Consider the following 22,988-nt stretch of genomic DNA (forward strand, 5'->3'; position numbering starts at 1 on the left):
CAAGGACAGCAAAGGGAGACTGAAAAGTTGGCTGGTTAAAAGCTAAGTGAGCTTTTAAGAGTAAGACCAAATGTACTGCTTCCTTTTTCAGGCTTAGCCACTCAAATGATGCCTAATGTACTCAGTTCCTAGGGAAAAACATCTCCTGTGCTATTCCATATACCCAATACATCTGCAAAGAGGCCAGCAATGAAGTGACCACATTTCCCGAATACAAAATTACATTAGAACCTGAAGGGGAGAACTTAGTAAGCATATCGCAATGAATCATCATCAAGTCACCTCTTTGGGGCTTGGGTGAAAGGTGCCTTAAATTAAATAACTTTTCTACCTACATACAATTGGTCAAGTTTAGCCCTTGCAACTATCTAATGAAGTCTATCAAGCTACAACAGAGATACGTTTGATCCATTAAGTTTATTTTATTGGATACAACCTCAAAGAACAGGATGAAGGGGACCTACATGGACTTCATCTCTTCCTGTTATAGTACCATTAGTCCCCATTGCCAACATATGTTACATCATTTGATCAGCTTATATTTAGAGCAAGATTGACAGGTGCCAGAGGCCCAAGTTCAACAAGTCTCTTTAAGTACCTTCATGACCTGGGGCCTTGCATAGGGAAATGGAGGATCTGATCTTGTCAAAGGTTTTTTTTTTTTCCCCAATTAAAATTTTATTTAACCCTCCATCCTCCCCTGCACTTCAGCTCTCCTCAGCTACCCCAAACAAAAAAATTATTACTTCTATGTAATTAAACATCAGCACCAATTCCTACTCCAAGTCTTCAGCCATACCCACTTTTTAGATCCCTCCTCCCATTGCTACTGGCTTGCTGTTTTTAAAGCTAGGGTACAACATTAGTATCATGCAGGGTTTGGTCAGCATGCTCTCCCTTCTGTCTATTCCTAGTGAAGCCATCACCAATGCAGCTGGACACAACAGCACTTTGTAACAGTCCCACTAGAACTGATGAACCTTAGAAGAAAAAATCCCAGCTGTGATGGTTTAACTCCTCACTGAAGCCTCTGGTTACAGATTGATTCTTAAGCAGAAAGCTGTATGATAAGCCAAGACATTTCCTTTTGTCGTGTAATGTCATATGCCATGTCATAACAGAATTCAGTTTTCATGAAGACTAGATTAAATGGTTGCATTTTTAAAAAGCTTTCAAGTTGTACGTTGTCTGTCAGTCTTCCACCCATGTTTCAAACAACAATGGCAAATGGATCACAACAAGAATATATTAAAAATCCCTCTTCAACTAATCCTCAGAAAGTCAAAGACTTATTTTCTAATGCTCCTGTATAAATTACTGAATGAACTCAGTTTTACATCCTCATTCCTTCCATTGTTCCAGGACCTACCTAACTTTTGTTGCACCTGAATCGTGTTTATTCCTTCACGCATATAGCATTTTAGAGATTTTTTTTATTTTTATTTTTTTAAGCTGGATGAGCATATGGTACACTTGACACTAGCTGTATGGTTATAGTGGCTGTTTGGTATACAAAATGCATAAAGATATGAGAGTCATTAAAACACTTTTATTCTGGATATTTGACTAAAATGTGTAGTTCTGTACATACCATTACTGTAGCTATATTATTGGGAAAAGCTTTTGCAAGAATAGAAAATGATGCCGTCACTGCTGCAGCAAAGCCTATGGCATCCATCGCTCTAACCAGAAAACACAAACCAATGAATACTGGTCCATCAGGTGCTTTGTCCAACAAACTGAAAAAACAAGGAAACTAATGAAATTTAGCAAAATAAAAACCCCAATCCTTAAAATACAACCGTAAGGTAAACTCCTAACGTCTTCTAGATATGGCATGGTCCAGTGGTCAAAGCACAGGGCAAGTCTCTTGCCCTTTGTCAAATGGGAATCTCTCTTACCTACCTATCACATAAAGAAAGAGCTTGAAAAGTTTGGACACCTAGCAGCCAACATAGGCTCTCCTTGCATCAGAGTCCAGATCCAGAATCCTCGTAAGAAGCTCATCTCCACTTTTATTCCTAGTTGCTGTGGAAGGTGCTGTCTCTGGACCTTGCTTAGGGACTCCAGCTTTTTTGTATGTGCCTATGACTAATGTACAATGGACACATTAGAAACTCCACTATCTCTGGGTATGTTTAACACTGCATTATAAACACAGCCTCAGACCCAGGCTTGAGTCCTTACCCCCTTCTTCTCTATCATCCACATAAAAATATTCTGAGGAGTCAGTAAGCTCTCAGGACCTGGGTCTTAGGATCCACCAAGGGGGGGGGTGGGGGGAGGTGCAAGTGAGCCCAAGCCCTGCTGTGACTCAGGTCCAAGCGCCGTCTTTCTGTAGCATGGATGCAGCTCAAGCCTGGGTCCCTAGACCTGCAGCCAAAGAGTCTGTCACCGCTATACCACAATCCTCTGGGCCGGTGTTTCTCAGACCTTCACGTCCGAAACTACCTAGTCAGTTCCCAGGCATTGGAAGCAATCCTTCCTTTCCATGCTGACAGTTGAACTGGGTTCAACCATCTCCTGTGTTCACTATGCCCAGCAACAAGAAGCAGCCAGTTGTATTAATATACATGGTATAAATGGGCCAAATGTATTAGCATAACCCAGTCACTGTTTAACATTAAATAGCAGAAAACAAGGTTCGGGAGTTAGGATACAGAGACTTCAGCCTCCTTAGCACCATAGAAAACATCATTAAATATCCTTTTAACCTTTTGTTAAGGATACAGAAAAGGAAAAGCAGTTAAAGCATTTGAAATGTAAAGTATTAAATATGGCTTTCACTTTAACATCTCGTCCCCTTTCCCTGTAGAGAGTTTTCAGAAGAAAAAAAAAATGTTGTTTGACAGTCTCTTCAATGGTATCAAAGACAGGAATAACTGTCCTTTTTGGGAAAAGAGAAGTTAGGTGAGAAGGGCTGGAGATTTCCTAACTTCTTCTCTTCCCCCGCACAAAAGGACAGTTATTCCTGTCTTTGATAGTCTCTTCGATGGTATCAAACAAGGGGCCTTTTTCTTCTAAAATTGGACTTCAACAGCAGCAATGAGGAAATCTCCAGCCCATCTCAGCTCATTGCTGTTGCTGAAGTCCGAAGAAAAAGGCCCCTTGTTTGATAGTCTCTTCGATGGTATCAAAGATGGTATAATGGTCATCCCAGGTGGCATTTGGGATTCAGCTGGAGTCGGCAGGGGTGGCAATGTCACCTGGGTCCCTCTCTCTCTGGCCCATTCTGGTCAGGATACCTCTCAGGATCAGGATAAGAAAAGTCCAGGGCTCTAGGAAATTGAAGGGTGGGCAGCTATGATGGTGAAGCTCACTGCAGTAGTTTCTGTCTGTTTTTCATCTGTATTTTTGTTTTCAGACTTTCCCCACATAAAAATGTTTTAAGAACCCCAAAAAGGGAGTGATGGGTGGAATAGCCTCTACCCTTATTATTTTGTTCACCAATTAGGCCTAATATCTGAAATATCAATATTGGTATATTAACTTCACATCTCCTGTTCATAAGTCAAGCATATAATTCAAAGACTGTTGAAATTATCAACGTGGCCTTTGTGGTTTAGGCTAATTGAGCTTCTTTGTCTGGTTCTCTTGCACTCGTTACAACATTTGTTAGAATAGGTTACCGTGACATCATATGAATTTACACTCACTTTTTACAGTTAAAACTCACAATTAGGGCAAATTTGTGAGCCCATTCATCACAAGCCCCACACTACGTGCACTGCTAGGTGGCCATGGGAACACAGCCAGATTCTGGTTAATCTCTGGTGTGAGGCAAACAAGATGTCTGACTTCATCAAGAGTAGCAGAAATGATCACGTGTCCCAGGAAATGTTGCAGAAGTGTGCGAAGTTGGGGATTCACCAGACAGCTGGTCCATGCAGAGAGAGACTCAATCAGCTCAAGACCAACCACTCCAAAGTCAGAGATGACAGCCCAAATCCGGGAACTCCCTGCCTCTTCTACGAGGCCTTTGGCAGGGTAAAGAGAACTGCACTGACCACTGAGCCCATGGTGGTGCATGACAATCTACTTAACAGAGATGGCATCCTTATAACCCCCAACTCTCAGGCAGCATCAAAGGAGAGCCAGCAGCCACTGGATCAAGCTCAGGAAGTGACTCTCTGGTACTTACAATGGTCCCTGAAGAGGCTTTATTACCAGAGCAGACACAGCACATGAGGATAGCCGAGAGGAACACCCCGCAGCAACAAAAGCAGAGAAGGCAGTAGTAGTGCCAGAGTCTGGTAAGTTTCTGACCCCATGTTTGTTATTAAATATATGGATGGGACGGATTTTCAGCTTATGCCCCAATGAAAATTATTATTACAAGCCGGGGTAGCAGCATATATCAACTAATGGTGGAAGACCTGCCAGAACCATTTTGAATTCCATGTGGTGGGGTGACACAATGAATACTGGGAAGTGAATACAAATATTACACAAGCAGTTATGATTCAATTTTTACTTGATAATGATGCTGTCAAAGATGTGCAGGTATGTTAAAATTAAAATCCTTACACAGACTTTTCTGGTATTACAACACACCATACAAATCAGACCAGGATGAGCTGCATATCCAATTACTATAATGGGGGTATATAATCCATTGGTGCCATATTCACAGTCTGAAATACACTGGGGGAGTTGTATGTAGTCCCTGGGTGTCATACTACCCCCTGTGTGACCTTGGGCAAGTCACTTCTCTCTGCCTCACTTTATCATCTGCAGAATGGATGTTTAATATGTACCTGTTGTACCTCCCATGGGTGTTTTGCAAATGTTTAGAAAGTGCTTTCCAGAAATCCTCAGCTGAAAGGTACTTTATAAATGCAAACTCTTATTTTGTTATTGAATATAGAAATGTGGTGGAGAGGGGGATGCTTTGAAGTCCCATGTTACACAAGTACAATCCCAGGGGAACGGGGATGTTATTTAGATGATGTATAACCTATTATAAGTCTGGCCTGTGCCTGGGGTGTCTATACACTCTATGGATGCTGTATTAAGAGTCCACATTGTCCAGTATGTAGTCCATTGAGGATGTATTGTAAATCCAAGCTGCACCAGGGTCACTGCCCAAATGCAGGGCGCTTTCCGGGGGGCTGCAATACATCTGCAGGATAACGGGCTCCTGGTGATTTGCCCATGAATTTTCACCCAATCCCATTTGCAGATTGCAAACTTTCCTGAAGCAGGAACTCCAAATAGGTGGTCACATTTCAGGGGAAAGGCTTATTAAATAGGGCTCCTCTGTAGGTCACTGGCCCCCACCTCTTGTAGATTGCTGGTCAGGGTCAATAAGCCATTTATCATACACAGGTGGCTTGTCCCCAATAGCTTGGAACACAAGATCCCTTTGACATTCAGGAATTGCCAGAAGTATTATGTCCTACAGAAAGTGGACAGCCTAAGAGGATTATAAAACCATACAGAGTAAGCCATGGTAAGCTGTCTCCTCCCCCACAAGGGGAAAATGATCTGTTGATCAATTTAAATTTAAATTAAAATTGATCTTGTAAATTGGACTTCACTGTAATGTGTAACTACTTTCTGCTCAACTCTCAGCAGTGTCTGAGAACAGAATGTTATCTGAATATAATAAACCCAGAGTATCATTTTTTGATCTTAAGATTTCAGAGGAAGTCAAACTATTTTTTTTAAATACTCAGACAATAATGTGTTCTTTCATTTGGCTTGGTATGCCCTTCCACCTCTGCAAGGCTACAATAGCCAGCTATGAACCTTATGGAGGAGGCATATGCCTGTCAATGAAACAGGTACATGAAGAATGATGGACATCCTGAATAAGGCCAGTCAGCAACTTCAATACCAATGGCCAGGTCCAGACAAAGAGAGGCTGCGCTGAGTGAGGAGAGATTGGCAGCGCAATTTCTGGAAAACAAACAGTGCTTGAGAGGGGAAAATAGTGTACAACAGAAGTAACTGGTTGAGAGACTGCTTGTGTTCACGACAGTGAGACTGCAGACTCCAACTCCAGCCCCTCCTGTTCCAGCCCCACTCCATGAGTCCCCTCCATGGTGCAGTGTTCCCATGTCAGAACTGCACAATTCTGTGGCTGAGTGGTCCATACCACAAGGAATAAACATTATGTGGAGACAAGTGTACCCTGTTCACTCCTCCACGCTGGTGCAGCAGGGCTAGCGCACGCAGCACACACTAGAAGGGTTAAAGAGCAGAGGGACATAAAACACTCCAAGCTCTGTTTCACTAATTTTGAGTGTCCTATATGTAGTCAGTTATTAGATGCATATCTAGAAATAGTGATTTTATTTCCACACCGATATGGAGTCATGAGAACTGTTTATTATCTTTACTAAAGCTGACTTACATGGCAATCCAAAACAGTAGGTTAAAACACGTGCCTATTTTATACAATAAAGAAAAAATGCACAACAACAATATATTGCACTGCATCCATAAGTTCAAACTCATAAGAACCACCACCTCTAGTGGGATGGGTGAATAGAACCCATCTCCCAACAGATATAAATGGTGAGCAAAATACTATTAGGATGCACTTACATTCACACATGAATTATTCACCCTCATCCTAAGGGCTGTGCAAGCCCACAGTGTGGTCACAAAAAACATCCCTGATTTCCATTGCATATAGGGATCCTGCTCCAGTTAGGACAGGTGCACTTTTTGGGTCTGTGTACCAGTCAAGCAATCCAGCAGGATCCTGAGTCCTCTGCTGTTAGAATGGCTCAACTTAGTCCTCACAGACATTATGAAGAATGCAGCAGGGCACAATACTGCAGACGGCATTGATAAATTTGGCATTCATATGTTTCTGAAAAGAACACCAACAGGATTTCAATCCACCAAACACATTCTACAGCTAGTGAGAGTATAATTAGCCTTCTTTTGCCAGACCCTCTGACATCAGAGTACGGTTTAAAATGTCATAGCAAAAGTGGGCACAACACAGGGTCCCCCAGTGGGACAGTTACCCATTTATAACATCACTTGGTGGGAAGAGTGTCCCAATCTATGGAAAATCCTGGCATTACATACTTTGCCAGTACAGCCTATGTTAGAGTCCATCAATTGGCCAGTGTGTTCAACCAGATTTTGCACAATGACGGAGCAGAATTCTTTGTGGTTTGTGCATTCAAAATGCTCCTAGAGGAGGGCAAAACTAAAGGCACCAGTCCCATCTATGGCCACAGCACAGTTTGGAAAGCCCATTTTCTCAACACCAGCAATTATTTCAGGGACTTTGTTTATGCCCACTAACCTTTGAATAAATCACAGTTCTGATTGCCTCACAAACTGCTACCAATACAGCTGATTTGCCAACACAAAACTGGATAGCTATAAACCTATAGCAGTCAGGGATAGCCATCTGGTAGCTGGCTATAGGAACCTGCTTCTGGACTGGCATGGCCTCCCTCACGTATGCGCCCTGACACTGCAGGGTCAGGGCAAGCTGCTCAGAAAGCTCCAGAAACATCAACTGCTTCATGTGAAAGTTCTGGAGCCACTGCTGGGCATCCCAGGTCTGCATGATGATGTAATCCCACCAGTCTATGCTCATAGCCCTGCTCCAGAAGCACCAATCTACATATGAGGAATCTGTGGCTATAGCAAGAGTCATGAGCAACAGCCACCAGTTGACGTCTGCTACATTTTTTTTTTAAATAAGTCCCTCTGGTAGGAAAAAAAATGGCTGCCAAGATGTCCACCAGTGTCTCAGACGTATTAAAAAAAAAAGCTTGACAAGTTCTTCCAAAGGCGCTTCATCCATCTTGGTGGCTCCAGTTGCTAGGAGTGTGTAGACCCAAAGATGGCTCCACTGCATGTGTTGGCAGGCTGAGATAACTTCCGGTCAAGTGCCATGGAATGGACAGTCAAGTTTTGATACTCCATGAACTAAGGTCTAGAGTAGCTACAGCTAGTGTTTTCCCCAGGAACTGAAATGGGGGGGGGGGGAAAAGAGGAGATGAGGGAGAGATGGGAACGGTTTGAATTTACAGAATGGGTGAGGGTCGATGATGATGAGACCATGAGGGTGAAGGTGGGCTGTATGGCATCATAGTAAAAATTGCAAAATATTTCCACAACCATTTTATTAGATTTAACTCATGTTAAAAACACCACCACGAATTAAAGTTGGCTACTCAAGCCTTGTATGAAGCATACATCTTCATCCTTCTTGATTTCTTTTTGTAAGTTTGCACAACTCTGTTAATGAATGCATTTGAGAAGTTCATCTTTGGTGGACTCTCGGAGGTCCAGTCCTTCCATTGATATGCTCATTAGTTCATTCATGTGATCAGATAGAAGGCAACTTCTTTCGGAACAAAAAATTTCTATTCAATGAAGAAAAAGAACATTCAGCAGTAGCTGTGGTGACTGGGAGTAGCAAGAGATGAATTCCTACTTCTTTCATCCCAGGAAACATAGCACAAAGATTGGGTCAAGCCATGAGTGATGATAAAGAAGTTGAAGATGAATGAATGAAGATTTGACTTATATTCCACTGTAGATTCACATTCTCTATTCTGTCCTGATCACATGGCAGCCCATTTCTGGTACTGCCCCACTCCACTCAACTGTCAGTGTTTTATAAGACAGGCATCTGTAAAAAGCTACCTAGAGGCGGAGGACAATCCAGAAGTAGCTGTTGTAGATTTGTAAGAATCAAGTCTGTATACTTTTTCAGCTGGCTTAAACACATCTTGTCCTCTTCACTTAAGGATTCAATACAAGTGCTGTCATTAGTCAACTTCTGGACTGAAGTCTTTGCTTCCTCCAGTATGTTTTCAACGTATCACTCTGATAGATGCTAAATTTGGATCAATTGCTGGACAAAGATCTACTATTGTTGTTGCAGATGCCCAGATGGCATTATTTAATGACCCAAGTGGTTTCAACAGTAGACTTGCAAAAGAGAGAATGGTGATAGTCTTCTCTGAACATAGCAGCAGAAGTAGTCCACCAGCCTCACCACTTAGATCTGTCCTATCTTGCTAGATACTTTCCAAAGCCAGTAATAACCATTGCAGTAATTTTAAGACAACAGCCAGAGGTCATTCATGAGAAAGCTAGTGGGTATTTCCAGATTGGAATCATATGATCTCAGTCCCAGTGTATCCATTCCCCCCTCCCCCCCACAAGACAGTCAGTCTTTCTGGACTTTATTTTAAGCAAAAGCATAATGAAGACATTAAATTTATGGCTTTTTAAATGTCTTTTGGAGATTCTACAGCTGGTACTAGTGCTTGTTGGAGTAGATGGCCTCTGTAGTGTGAATAGGAGAGATTAGGGTTATACTTTTCTCTGAGCAAAGCTTGTACTCCACTAGGTCTCCAGAGAAGTTTGCAGCTCCATCAAATGCACAAGCAACCATCTGTTTAGGGTTTAAATTACAAAAATTTAACTCTAAGATGTGGATTGTCACAGATGCAGCCGATGTGTTTTCTATAACCTGAACATCTAGAAATGCATCTATTGACCTACCACTGACATCAATGTACACAATGACTTAATACCTGATACCTATTTGCATCAGTGCATTCATCAGCCATGTACATAAATTTTTTGAATGTGGTGAGAGTTCTTCACTTTTTCAACTCCTGAGTCTTTCACTGTTGCACTGCATATGTCTAACCCAGGGGTGGGCAAACTATGGCCTGCAGGCCACATCCAGCCAGTCAGAGCTTTGGATCCGGCCCGCGGGATTGCCACTCCCATGGCGCCATGGGCCCCGTACCATTCCCAGAAGCAGCCGGCAACACGTCCTTGCAACCCCTGGGGGGAGGGCGGGCAGAGGGCTCCTTGCCTGCTAGCACCACCCCCCGCAGCTCCCATTGGCCAGGAACAGGGAACGGCAGCCAATGGGAGCTTCAGGGGAGGTACCCACAGGCTAGGGCAGCATGCAGAGCCCTCTGTCCTCCCTCCCCCAGGGGACATAAGGATATGGTGCCAGCCACTTCCAAGAGCAGCATGGGGTCAGGGCAGGCAGGCAGCCTGTCTTAGCACTGCTGCCACCCCAGAGCTGCTCCAGGTAAGCAGCCCCATGCTGGCCTGAACCTCAACCCCCTCCTGCACCCCAACCCCCTGCCCTTAGCCCCCTCCCACACCCTCTCTGTGCCCCAACCCTTTCCCCTGAGCCCCTTCCTGCACACCACACCCCCAGGCCTACATTCGATTTCCCCAGCCACATGTGGCCCTCAGGCCAAAAACTTTGCCCACCCCTGGTCTAACCAGTCAGTTGAATTTCTTGCAGAAAGATAGTAAGCATTTGCCAATTTTTTTTGGAACCAGTATCCAACTTCAGGATTAACTAGTGACAATGCACTGAACATTGGCCTCTAGTTTGTAGTGTGTGGTAGCTCTTGCTTAAATAGAAAGTATGATGGAACAACTAAGTTTATGCACACAAACATGTCTCTCCCACATTAACAGCCTCATCAAGTACTTCTAAAGTTGTCTTTGACAGTGATTGGCTTATAAGGCTTTCTGCATGTCGATGCAGTCCAGGGACTTGGTGTGTTGCAGCCTTTTCATGTAGTTTGTCAGCATTGGCTTTGCTGACCAGTCTGGCAAAACAAGCTCCTCCACTTTTACTATATAAATCCATGGCACACCCACATCTTGAATAGCGTGGTGCACATCTGGTTGCACCATCTCAAAGATATATTGGAATTAGAAAAGGTACATAGAAGAGCAACGAAAATTATTAGAGCTATGGAATAGCTTTCCATATGAAGAGCAATTAAAAAGACGGGACTTTTCAGGTTGGAAAAGAGACTGGGGGGAGATATGATAGAGGCCCATAAAATTTTGACTGGTGGGGAAAAAGGTGAATAAGGAAATGTTATTTACTCCATCACATAAGACAAGAACCAGGGGTCACCCAACGAAATTAATAGGAAGCAGGTTTAAAACAAAAGAAATACTTCCTCTCAACACAGACAACCCATGGAACTTGTTGCCAGGGGATGCTGAGAAGGCCAAAACTATAACATGGTTCAAAAAAAGAACTAGATAAGTTTATGGAGGATAGGACCATCAATAGCTATTAGCCAAAATGGGCAAGGAGGCAATACCACGCTCTGAGTATCCCTAGCCATTGTTCATCAGAAGCTGGGTCATTTGATGATTACCTGTTCTGTTCATTCCCTCTGAAGCACCGGCATTGGCCACTGTCAGCAGACAAGGTACTGGGTTAGATGGACCATTGGTCTGACCCAGTATGGCCGTTCTTATGTAAAAAATAAAAATGTTTAATACAGAAACTCCAAGGTAACAGCCTCTTGAGATAGCGACAATGGGAGGTAACAACTTTGGAAAATAATGCATTTTAAAAATCTTGGCTACTAGGAAACATAGTTAAGTTTCCCAGTCACAAATCTAGCATTCTGGAGCTAAACATAGCGCAACAAAGAAATGTTCTTTTAATTTTCCCTCCCTTCTCCCTCCACCTCACTCATAGTTGTTGTCCTTGAATTCAGCGGTGCTTTCACGTGAGCTCACCTCCCACCCTGATGGGGATAGCAGGGGAGGCACCTTGCTCATTCCTCCAGACTCTCACTCTGGGCACTGTTAGTTGTGCCACTGTTAACTTACCACTGGCCCTGCACTGTTACCTTCTGCTGCCATCTGCCACTGTGAGCTCTGCGAGTTGGTCTCTTGAAGTTCCACCAGCTCCCAGTGATTTCAGCTCTCAGTAGGGGAACCTCACTGCTAGTGCAGACTGGGAGTCTTCCACAGAAACACTGTCCTACAGCAGGTCTAAGCACTTAGACCTGATTATCAGTGATTTCAGCTCTAATCGTCATTTAAAAAAAGACTCTCTACAGAGTCTAATCAACGCTATCTTTAAACTGGGGAGAGGGGCAGGTCAAATAGTGCCTATGACTCTTAGACAGAGCCCACACCAAGCAAAACACCTATCCCCACCCTCTCTCACCACTGGGATCTGGCATCCAAACCCCCTGCTTAGTGAGTGCAGTCCTTGAGGGTGACCCCCCACCAAATCAAGACAGGCTAAGTACAGTTTTGCTGCCCTTTCCTCAGACAATAAGGAGAACATTTTGTTACCCCCACATTCAATACTAAAAAGTGATTTGTAACCCAACATCAGCCAACACTGATCATTTGTCCAGCCCTGTCTGCTGGATACCTAGGCAGAGTAGGTGTGTTCATGTAAATACAGGCTGGTTCTGAAGCCTTCTCCTCCTATCCCCGGCTCATCACTAGCTGTCAGGGAAGAGCTCATTGAGACCTTGCTTACAAGCCATAATTTGAAATTAGGTTAGCCAACATCACCAAAACAAATGTGCCGACATGACGATAAAAAAACAAACACACAGCTGTGTGAGGAAGCTAGTCTTTGTTCATACTTTTCAAATCTATTATGCTTTTTTCAGGTACAAGTATTTTATCATATGCTGTATATGCTTTTAAAGGGTGTATTAATACATTTCAATTTAAATTCAAATTTCCAACAATTAAATTGGCAACACTGCATGTAACAAGTTGACCACTGAGGGCAGGGAAATCCCTTCAGCTGGATAGTTCACCAAGAGGCCTGGGATATGCCCCCAGAATCAGAAGGTTTGACTTGGGTCTATGTCACACAGTACAGATGCATCAGCATGATTGAGAGACCCAGGTCCAGAAATTGCAAGTCCATGTTCACTATGCAGTGCGTATGCAAAAGTACAGGCTCAGAAATACCAAGTCTGGAGACTTAGGTTCCACAGTCCCAAGTGGACAACGCAGTGTAGACATACCCCTACCACCTGAAAGGGGAAAGGTGAGTTTTATCTTCTACCACCTATTGCTGGGAAGGGGAGGGAAACTGTCTCTAGCCCTCCTCCAGCTTCCCCTGTCCTTTGGAGGCAAGTGGTCAGCACAGGGTCCTTCACCCCTGTGAAGAACTCCAGTGCCTTCCTCTGTTGCTTCTCATCGTTTTGCCAAGAAGCATCCCCGCTTTCACAGCTGCCCAATGGGGACTAGACACTTACAAAAAATAAAGCCTATATGTTGCACAAGTTAGTGCCTTAGTCCCTACAATTGCCAGGCAAAGCTTCTGATTTCCAAGTGGATTTAAAACAATTAAAAATCTCATTTTGTGAGCTAGATTTTGTATGCACTTATTACCATACTTAGTTGAGGTTTTTCCAATAACTATAATTGCAAATTACATTTATGGCATCTTCCAGCCAAGGATCTCAGAGTGCTAAACAAGGCTTATAGCCCCATGATTTAGGCAAGTATTAGTCACACTTTACAGAGAAGGAAAACTAAGGCAAAGAGGTTAAGTCACCAGGCCAAGGTAAGAAACAGAGCTGAGGTCTTTTGACTCCTAGTCCTGAGTTTTAACAGCAAGACCATATGTTTTTCATATGATTAGAACACAATGCAAACTGCACACTAGAAACAAGATGCAAGAAAACACACTCACCCAAACAGAATTGTAACACATCCCGAAACAAACATCCCAGCCACAAACATGAATTTGGCTCCAATTTGTACAAGCTGCAATTGGTGAAAAATAAATGTTACATTTTAATTACTTCAAGTCCACTTTTATAAAGGAAACTTTATTTGGGGAGTTTTGTTATGAAATCAAACACACAGTGTGCATGCTCTAGAAAAATCACTGACAGAACAAAGGCAGAGAATCAGACACCCCCCCCACACACACACTTAGCTTGTAACCAAACCTAAAAATATTCTAAATGGTTAAGTGACTTAACCTACTTTCCCCCCCCCATGGTAAGTCACTGGTAGCGTTAACTCTCTCACTGCCATTTGCTGTAGCTTCTGTATAGTGGCAGAATGCACCAGCATTCTTATATCGCTTAGATAGAGGCTACGTCTACACTACCCGCCGTATCGGCGGGTAGCGATCGATTTTTCAGGGATCGATATATCGCGTCTCATCTAGACGCGATATATCGATCCCCGAACGCGCTTATATCGATTCCGGAACTCCACCACCGCGAACGGCGCTGGCGTCGTCGATATGGAGAGCCCCGGAGATCGATCCCGCGCCATGAGGACGGGTAAGTTATCGATATAAGATACTTCGACTTCAGCTACGTTATTCACGTAGCTGAAGTTGCGTATCTTATATCGATTTTTCCCCTTAGTGTAGACCAGCCCAGAGTGACTCACATACATCCAGCATTGCCTATAGCAGGCAGTAATGGTGCTATTAAGGTAGGCAATGGGGAGCTGACTAAAATGGCTGTTTCCATTTCATAGAATATCAGGGTTGGGAGGGACCTCAGAAGGTCATCTAGTCCAACCCCCTGCTCAAAGCAGCTAATCCAAGACAACAGGGTATGCAGCTCAGGGCATATAAGCACCAGAGGCAGTGTAAACAGGATCCGTGGAAGGCTAATTATTCAGGGAAAAGATCATTGTCATGGAAGCCAGTTTAAAAGAAACTAGTAACCATCTCTGATGTAAGAAATGCACTCCACTTCTCCCTAGTCTCAGAAATCCCAGAGGCAAGACAGCATGGCCTGCTTTCACTTGACTCTGCCAGCTAGGAAATGGACGGCTGGGGGCACAGCTATGACGAGGTCACCTTCAACAATAAGTCAGTAGGACTTCTTATTGCATTCTAACCCTCCCTTAGCATGAGCACACATTTCAGTTTCTTTGGGTTGTTCACGGCTAGAGAAACAGTCCCTGTACTGCAGCATGTTTTACTGAAGCCAGTGGTTTGTCCTGCTTTCAGTGAAACCCTGAGATGTCCAATCATTGCTATGGGCTATCTACTTGTCTATTGCATTAGTAATGAATTATGTGTTTCACACAGCAGCACCTCCAGTGGAGGCCTCAACTTCTACACAGCTCCCACCTACTTCACAGGAGAAAGTTAAGCAGACATATGTACTCCCAACTTCTGCCAAGATACACAAAAACTACAGCTCCAGCTACACCTAGCTCTGAGGCAGCCTCCTGGCTCAGCAAGAGGAGTATCTTCAGTTCTGTGTTAAAACACCAGGTGGAGTCTAACATGTGTGTGGGGGGAGGTAGCAGGAGAGAGAAAATAATATGAAACACAGGAAGAAAAGGGTGGTGGATGTAGACTGATGGAGGGGAGCAAGGAATAAGGTAAACTTAGAACTTGCCACGGTTTGAGTAGAAGGAGTTAACAAGTGCAATAAAGTAAATATGCCAGACAGGACATCAGTGGTGAAAAGACAGTAGGGTGTCCCCCTTTTCCCACCCCATATCAGTGGTCTGTTGTAAGAGTCCTTTTTTGTGAGGGTTGGGAGATATAGTTAGAGGGACCAGTTTCTTGGGAGACACTAGCGGTCTAACTCCACTTTCCCTGAAAAAAGACTAGAGGACTTTTCTTCTTTCTTTGGATAAGGAAGGGGAGAGAGAGGAGAAAAATTAATCTTAAAATCCTAAAAAAAAGGTCAAGATGTGGCCTTAAAGCAACCTGTACACAGGCTTAAGAATTATATTTGATAGCCACATTTAGGGTAGGAACCTAGAAGATAGTCTCTAGCCTTAAAATGTTTTCCTTACATGATTTAGCTACATCCTCACTGGCAGGCCTGACTGCAGTCAATGCAGAGAGTGCATAAGGGGGTGCTCCATTCATTGTTCCAAAACTGACATTTCTCAAAGCTTTAGGTACTATTAGCCAAAAGACGGACAAATGTGCAATTTAAAAAAAAAAAAAAAAGTACTCCCAAAAAATAGGAGTGGAAAGGAGAGCTCTGACCACAGTGTGTTCTGGTTGAGTATTTGACCCCTTCTTGCTGGAGCTCTGCCTGCAACAACCCATTATTTAAAAAAACAGCACACAGACTTCTACTGCTTCAAAATCAACAGTCTGAATGTTCAGTCAGAGAGAAACATGCCTTCTGTTAGAAAAGCAGTTTCTCCTGGGGTCTGTGGAGCACTTGCTGAAGGTCAGCAGAGCAACTTGATCTCATGCTGTTGGATGTCTTCTTTGTTTCTAGTTGAATTTACAAGTGTTCAGGCTCTTTGTTACCAAGAGGATGTTGGATGTTTGTAAAAGCAACTGGAATATAGGAAGACAACCTAACCACATTTACTAGAGGATGGAGTGAGTCTCAGAGTGTGTAAGTTAGCTTTCCCTAGCCACTAACCACCATCTCTTTTCCTCTGTTTAAGAAAGCAAGCCTATGTGCACTAGCAGTCATAAACCGATTTGTCTGGAACAGGCTCTGAGTGAGGTTGTTAGGTCCTATTCCATAATTAAGTCATTACTGAAAACTTTAAAGATAAAGATACTTACATAATTGCCCAATATTAAAGAAGTCAAGAAATTGAATAAAGCAAAGCATCCAAAAATCAGTCCAACAACTGCATCACTGGCACCCTTTTTCTCTGCCTGTAAAAGGAAACACCGAGACAGCCAGATTTAGAACATGGACAAAACAAAAAAACATTGTATATAGTGATTTGTTGTTAGCCTTAGGTTAAAATACTTTCTAATTAAGTCTTCCATCTTTATCCTTTCATTGTACCTGCCAGTATGGTCATAAAGCATTTTCTCTTTTAAAGAGGAGTGGGAGATTCAGCAGTAATTCTACAGCAATTTAAAAATCACCTTGCACCACAATTCAGTATTTCTGTAGTCAGGAGCAGAAGCAGCATCTATTCCAAGTGAAGCAGAGGTGAAGGATGGAAATTCTAAGTTGCTGTGTTGCACTACAGGTCAGCTAGTAGGACCTTACCCAGGGACAGAACGCATTCCTTAAGTCCGTACAGAGGTGGAACCTGGTGTGCACAGACCTCATCCCCCCTGCAAGGAAGGGGCAAATGAAGGAATCTGCTGTCTCCACAGCATGGTTCCTCTACCCCCACATCCCAGGATGCCACAGAGGACACCCTGCAAATTTGAGATCCATGCAGGGGAGGCAGTGTGGACTGGGCAGGGGGAAAGATGTCAACATCTCCCCACTGGCCTTATAGTAATTACCTGGGAAGTAGTAATATATGTTCTGTCACTGTACTTTTCCTTTCCACTGGAGCAGCACTGCCAGTGGAGCTCAGGGTGACTCCAGCAGTGGAACGAGGCCTCTGTGCAGAGAGCGCTGGCCTCTCACAGATCCTGGTGGCTATGCAGAATCTGGGGGCAAGCTTTGAAGATCCACCCACCTGCTGCATGGAGTGAACACTAGAATGTTCAAGGCCTCTCTCTCTCTCCCCCCCCCCATGGATTTGTTCTAAAAAGATTACTCTGAAGCGTCATGGGGTTCTACATGCATTTTTTCCTCAGCTTATTCAATGTAATGCAACAGTAAAGATGGTTTTCCTATCTGCCAGCCTGGCAAATGTTTGCCTGGGAAAGGCTGAGGAGGAAGACGTAAGTGGATGGGTTGGGAGTAGCAGGGGAGAAAAGGAGAGTGATCTAGGGGATAGGGCACTGGAATAGAAATCAAGAGACCTGGGTTTTATTCCTAGTTCTCCTACTGACCTGCTACATGAGGTTGGGCAAATCACTTCATCTCTCTACAGTTACAGCCTCATCTAAAATAGGCTGTAAGTGCTTTGTGACAGGAACAGTCTCTTACAGCATCTGGCACAATAGGATCTTGAGCTCTCATGTAGCCTCTAGGGGTGATGCCACAATATAAATTATCAGATTAATATTTTAAAGTTACTTATCATTTTTTTTAAACATCTGAATAATACTTTGCAGAACTGTATATTGATTTACCTCTCTTGGAAAAAAGGGTCCCAGGATTGAATAGCAAATCATTGAACTGAAGTTTAAACAAGCTGTTGCTACCATTGTGAAGAGCTGATCTCTGGTAAACCTACTTGAGCCTTCACAGGGAACTTCTGGTCTGCCATTTTCTAGAACTAAAAATATTTGTATTAGGCTCTGATAAACTAGGACGCAATTTCAAGCTGTCTGTTTACAAGAAATGGGCCCTCCAGGAATTTGGAATTAGTAACCTAAACCTATGGGTCAGGAAAAGGTAATCGATGTTCTGCCATTAAGAGCTCTAAACCCATCATTTTCTCAATATATTACTGTACTATAAGTGAAGATCCCCCAACCCTGCAAGCTAATCTGTACAGATAGCCCCTTGCACCCACAGTCCCTTTGACTTCCAGCGCTTTGAAGTGCTAAGTGTAGCCACAGCCTAAGCAAGCCAAGTTTCCGTTGCGCTTCAGTTAGCTGTCCCATAAAAAGAAATAGCCAATTGAACACGTTACCCCAGAACAGACTGCTATGGGTTAATTTCCACAGCGAGAGGCTGACACGTGAACAGCAAGACGTGCCAGCGACCTTAGGACGGTAGTTCTAAATTCTTCTGATGGGCAATTTAGTGGCAGAACAACAACAGGAAAAGAAAATAATCCCGGGGCGATCCTCTCTCTCCCAAGTTGCAAAGTGATCACGAAAACTCCTTCAGCAGCAAACACAACCCCACAACTGAACGAAACAAACAGGAGCCAGCCCGGAGTCTCGAAAGGATTCGGAGACTGCTTGGGGTGAGCTAAGCGATTGCCCAATTGCCTCGGGGGGAGGGGGAGAAAACAACGCCGTGGACACACTAAAGAAGGTTAAAGAGAGCAGGATCCGAAAGTACCAAAAAACACTCTTACTCCCACCTGGGGTTTGCAAAGTCTCCTGGGTCCCTGCTTCCTGGCTGCCCATAGCGAGGGGTCCTGGATACCGCAGCCCAATGTAGCTTCACCAGACTAGTACGTAACGTCCGTCCGTCTGTCTAGCCCGGTATTTTGCACGGAGAGATTGTGAGAGCAGGAGCCTGGTTAGAGAAGCAGCCTCGGTTGTTATTAATGAGCATGCTCAGCTCACATTAAGCCTGCTCATTAGCCGCGCGGGAGAAGCAGCTGACACTACCGTTCCCTCTCAGTTTTTCATTAACAAACACAGGCTGCTTCACCATAATTGTTTAATCAGCAGATCAGCGGCTTTAGTACATATTTGTCCTTTTTCTACCCTGAGACTTTGTGAAGGGTTACAAAGACCAGCTGCGAAGTTAACGTCACAGCAACAGGGACATGACGCCTGGTCACTGGAATCACATCGGTGTAAATGCTCTGTGGTTATTCTCTCATTCAGTGCTCCAAACCCACAGACAGACCCGTGGGAGCTGCGGGGGTGGGGGGCGTGCGCAACATGTAGCAAAGTAGGAGTGACCATTACACAAGATTCGTAGAGTTTATAACCTGAAGGACTAGCATGATGGTCTGCTCTAACCTTCTGCATAACACAGGCCACAGAACTTCACCCGGTAATTTCTGCAGGATTTAAATTCACATGGAGCTGGCCGGTGCCAGCACCTGTAAATATGTTCAAGCCCTCTGCAGTTTTTATGCGAGGCAGGCCTCTGGGAAATAGTCTATAAGAATTGAAGCCCTAAATTTCTGCATCAAGACCATAACTTCCATTTGAGCTATAGCATGTATTTTAGCAAGATATCCAATTCTGATTTAAAGACTAAATGATGGGGAATTCATTGTATCCCTAGATAAATAGTTACAATGATTAATTACTATTTTTTTTTTTACCAGGGAAGGTATCTTCTCTAGTTTCAGCTTCCAGCCATTAGCTCTCATTATGCTTCCCCCAGCCCCTTTTTTCTCTTTAAGATTACAACAAAGTATCCCAACACTAAGCCATACCCATATTCTTCTGCTGCCTGCCTGCCAGCCCCCTGAAAAATTCCTAAAGCAAAAGCCCCCTGGACCTGAGTTTCTGGTAGGTGACAGTAATGGCAACACCTTTCAGCAGCAAGTCCTTTACTAGATGTATAATTCTCTCTTAGTAAAGTTTTTGAAGTCAAAACAGGAGTACATCCGGGGTGTGTCAAGTCTACAATCCTCTTCAACATTGCCATTGACTGGGTAATACGATGTACAACAGAAGACATGCCAAGAGGCATTAAATGGACACTGTTCTCATCCCTTGAAGACATGGACTTCATGGATGATGTCACTCTATCACATACCCAACACCATATACAAGAAAAAACAACTCAACACATTCAGCCGCCAAATTGGACCTTAAATCAACCACAATAAGAGATGTGTCATGACCTTTAATATTGCCACACTATCACCAGTACGGACAGAGGATTATGTTCTCACCAATGTAGAAACATTCACATACTGTACTTGGGCAGCACCATCAGCCAGGATGGTGGAACAAGCCAGGACATCTGGAACAAAATCAGTAAATCCAGGAACACCTTCAGGAACTTAAATACAACACCAGAACCAAACTCAAGATTTATCAGAGTGACGTACTTTCAACACTACTTTGTAGTGCAGAATGCTGGGGAATGAGAAAGTATGATATGTCCAAACCATCTTCATTCCATACAGCTTGCCTCAGAAAAATCCTCCATATCTTTTGTTCCAGAACAATCTCAAACCAAGATCTATTGACACAATGCAGCCAAAAGGATCTGAGCACCATCATTGCCAGGAGGCATTGGAGATGGGTCGGTCACATGCTTCGAATGGAAACTGATTCCATCACCAGAGTAGCAATAAGATGGACACCTGAAGGCAAGCAAAAACGAGGCCACCCAAAACCAACATGGCAAAGAGCTATGGAAGCCCAGCTAAAAAACCTGGGGAACCACTGAAAGACTTGGCAGAAACAAACAGGAGTGGAGGAGCTTCGTCACTGCCATAAACGCCAGAGGCGTAATAGGAACATGATGATGATGATGAAGAAAAGACAAACCAGCAACAAACCTCAGCCCATGTTCACAGAAAGGTTCTCTGAGGTTTAGACATTTCAGCGAGCTGGAGCCTAGGGTCATACTGGAAAAATATAACTGGTGATACACTTAAAAAAAACTGCCTATAAGTCAAACTTTACCTATGGATGTTGGAAGTAAAGGTGCTGCCGCACCCCCTGGCTTGAAGTGGTTTCCATCATATACAGGGTTTACAGTCTAGTTCAATGGCTCTTAGCACCCCCTCTATATAAATTGTTCCAGAACCCCTGGCTTTACCCATTCACAATGCTGAGAAGAAATGTCATTTTCAGTAGACTGTGTATATCTTCACACTATGATTCTACCTCTTTTTTGCTGTATGCTTTGATCAGCAGTGGAGTGGTTAACATTGATGTTTACATTGTCATCATTAGGTTTCAGAATCAATTTCCCATTAAGATGAACAATGGAAGTTCATACTTCTCTGAGCCAAGATTTGGGTGGAAGGTCTGGATTTTTCTTCTATGTGGTGGAGTATAGAGCACCTTATGCCCAGTCTTGAACCCCTCTTCTGATCTACTGCTAAACAGAGGGGTCACACAGAATGCCTGGTCTCCTTCTCAAAATACTGCTGGAAACTTTCAGCAGATCCTAAGTTATTCAGCTCACATGAAAACACAAATGAGGCAACAGGCCAGCTGGCTCCCTCTGCAAAAACAATGGCGGTGAGGAAAATTTTAGAAGACATCCAAAGAAGAGAGGAACCTGGGCATGTTGGGTGGGTACGGATGGATGCTGGGGTGTTACCTGTGTAGCGCTCCTATGCACCTGGTTACCTCCTTTAATGCCAATCTCCTTATGGATTTTGATGGACAGGCCTGGGTTCATCTGAATCCTGCCTCCAGTGCAGCAGGAGCTAACTTCCTTATTCTCTTCCCAGATAACATTAATTGGCAGGGCCTCCACTCCCCTCTCTCCTTCCTGGCAAGATCAGCAAGGCAGCTTGGAAGGAAAGTTACCCTGTGGTTAGAATTTGAGTTACTTGCCAGATAGTTGGATACTCCCAAGGGATAACAGAGACACATGCATTATAGTCAAAAGAGCAGGGGCAGCTCTAGGATTTCCGCTGCCCCAAGCACGGCGGCACGCCGCGGGGGGCGCTCTAGCGGTCGCCGGTCCCGCGGCTCCGGCAGACGTGCCTGTGGAGGGTCCGCTGGCCCCGCGGCTCCGGTGGACCTCCCGAAGGCACGCCTGCGGATGCTCCACCGGAGCAGCGGGACCAGCGGCCCCTCCGCAGGCACGTCTGCGGGAGGTCTACCGGAGCCGCCTGCCACCCTCCCGCTGGGACGCCGCCCCAAGCGCGCGCTTGGCGTGCTGGGGTCTGGAGCCGGCCCTGCAAAAGAGTAACTGTTAAACAGGAAGTAAATATGACATAACATGGTAAACCAATACTCTCAGGGTCACCAGTCTTATTTTTTCCTCTTATTTGTTCATTTGCACTTGTGTGTAGATTTTTTTCTATCATTCACTGCACACTGTGATGGAAACTTTTTATGTATGTATACAGGGGTGGGTCACCCTATGCACTCCCTTGTAGCCAGGTGTGCTATTGCAGATGCACCTCACCCTACTTAATCTGACCTTGGTATCAACAAGTGTGCTGTTCAGATCAGACTAATGAGAAACCAACACACTAATTAACACAGGTATGTCTCCCTCTTAATGAAGCCCCATGAATGGAGAACATAACATAAAAACATCCATACTGAGTCAGATCAATGGGCCATCCAGCCCAGTATCCTGTCTTCCAACAGTGACCAGTGCCAGATGCTTCAGAGGTAATGAACAGAACAGGGCCAGTACCGGGTTTACAATGGTGCCAGTGGTGTCATGGAGCCAGGCCCATGCTCAGAAGGGGCCCCGGCCTGTTCCACTTGCACTGTGCCCTGAGACCCCACTGGCTCCCCCCACCCACCACTTGCTCCTCTTGGCCTGCCTGTCGGCTGGCCAAGGGCTCCTCTCTGTCCCCTGGCCCCTCCACCCCTGCTCCTCTCGGCCCCATGGTCGGACCCCAGTGCACCTCCAGCTCCGGGCAGTCTCTGCTTCCCACCACCTGTGGGGCCCCACCTGTCTTCCTGGAGCTGAGCTGCCTGGTCTGGTGCAGAAGCCTGGCCAGTGTCAGCCAGGTGTGTGTGTGGCGGGGGGTGGTGGTGGGGGGGGGGGAAAACAGTGTGGAGCACTTGGCTAGGCCTCTCCAGGCAAATGCGTCTTGAAGGAGCCTGGCCGGGGCAG

At 44.5% G+C, this 22,988-nt stretch overlaps 1 protein-coding gene across 2 annotated transcripts in view; it reads right to left on the reverse strand.

Moving 5' to 3' along the window:
* The window catches only part of SLC18B1 (solute carrier family 18 member B1), a 30,069-nt gene extending 10,668 nt beyond the window's left edge, over positions 1 to 19,401 (reverse strand). The window contains exons 1-5 of one of the 2 annotated variants that reach the window (XM_045008669.1): positions 18,613 to 19,401; positions 17,708 to 17,853; positions 16,280 to 16,375; positions 13,451 to 13,524; positions 1,592 to 1,739 (exon numbers count right to left, since the gene is read on the reverse strand). In XM_045008669.1, the coding sequence (XP_044864604.1) occupies positions 1,592 to 1,739; positions 13,451 to 13,524; positions 16,280 to 16,375; positions 17,708 to 17,853; positions 18,613 to 18,658 (510 nt within the window). In that variant the 5' untranslated portion in view covers positions 18,659 to 19,401. Of the gene's footprint in view, positions 1 to 1,591; positions 1,740 to 13,450; positions 13,525 to 16,279; positions 16,376 to 17,707; positions 17,854 to 18,213; positions 18,503 to 18,612 lie in introns of those variants that run through there. The other variant, XM_045008670.1, reaches the window with a different exon arrangement.
* Between the last annotated feature and the right edge of the window lie 3,587 nt (positions 19,402 to 22,988).

This window comes from Mauremys mutica, chromosome 3, assembly GCF_020497125.1.
Source record: "Mauremys mutica isolate MM-2020 ecotype Southern chromosome 3, ASM2049712v1, whole genome shotgun sequence".
NCBI lineage: Eukaryota > Metazoa > Chordata > Testudines > Geoemydidae > Mauremys > Mauremys mutica.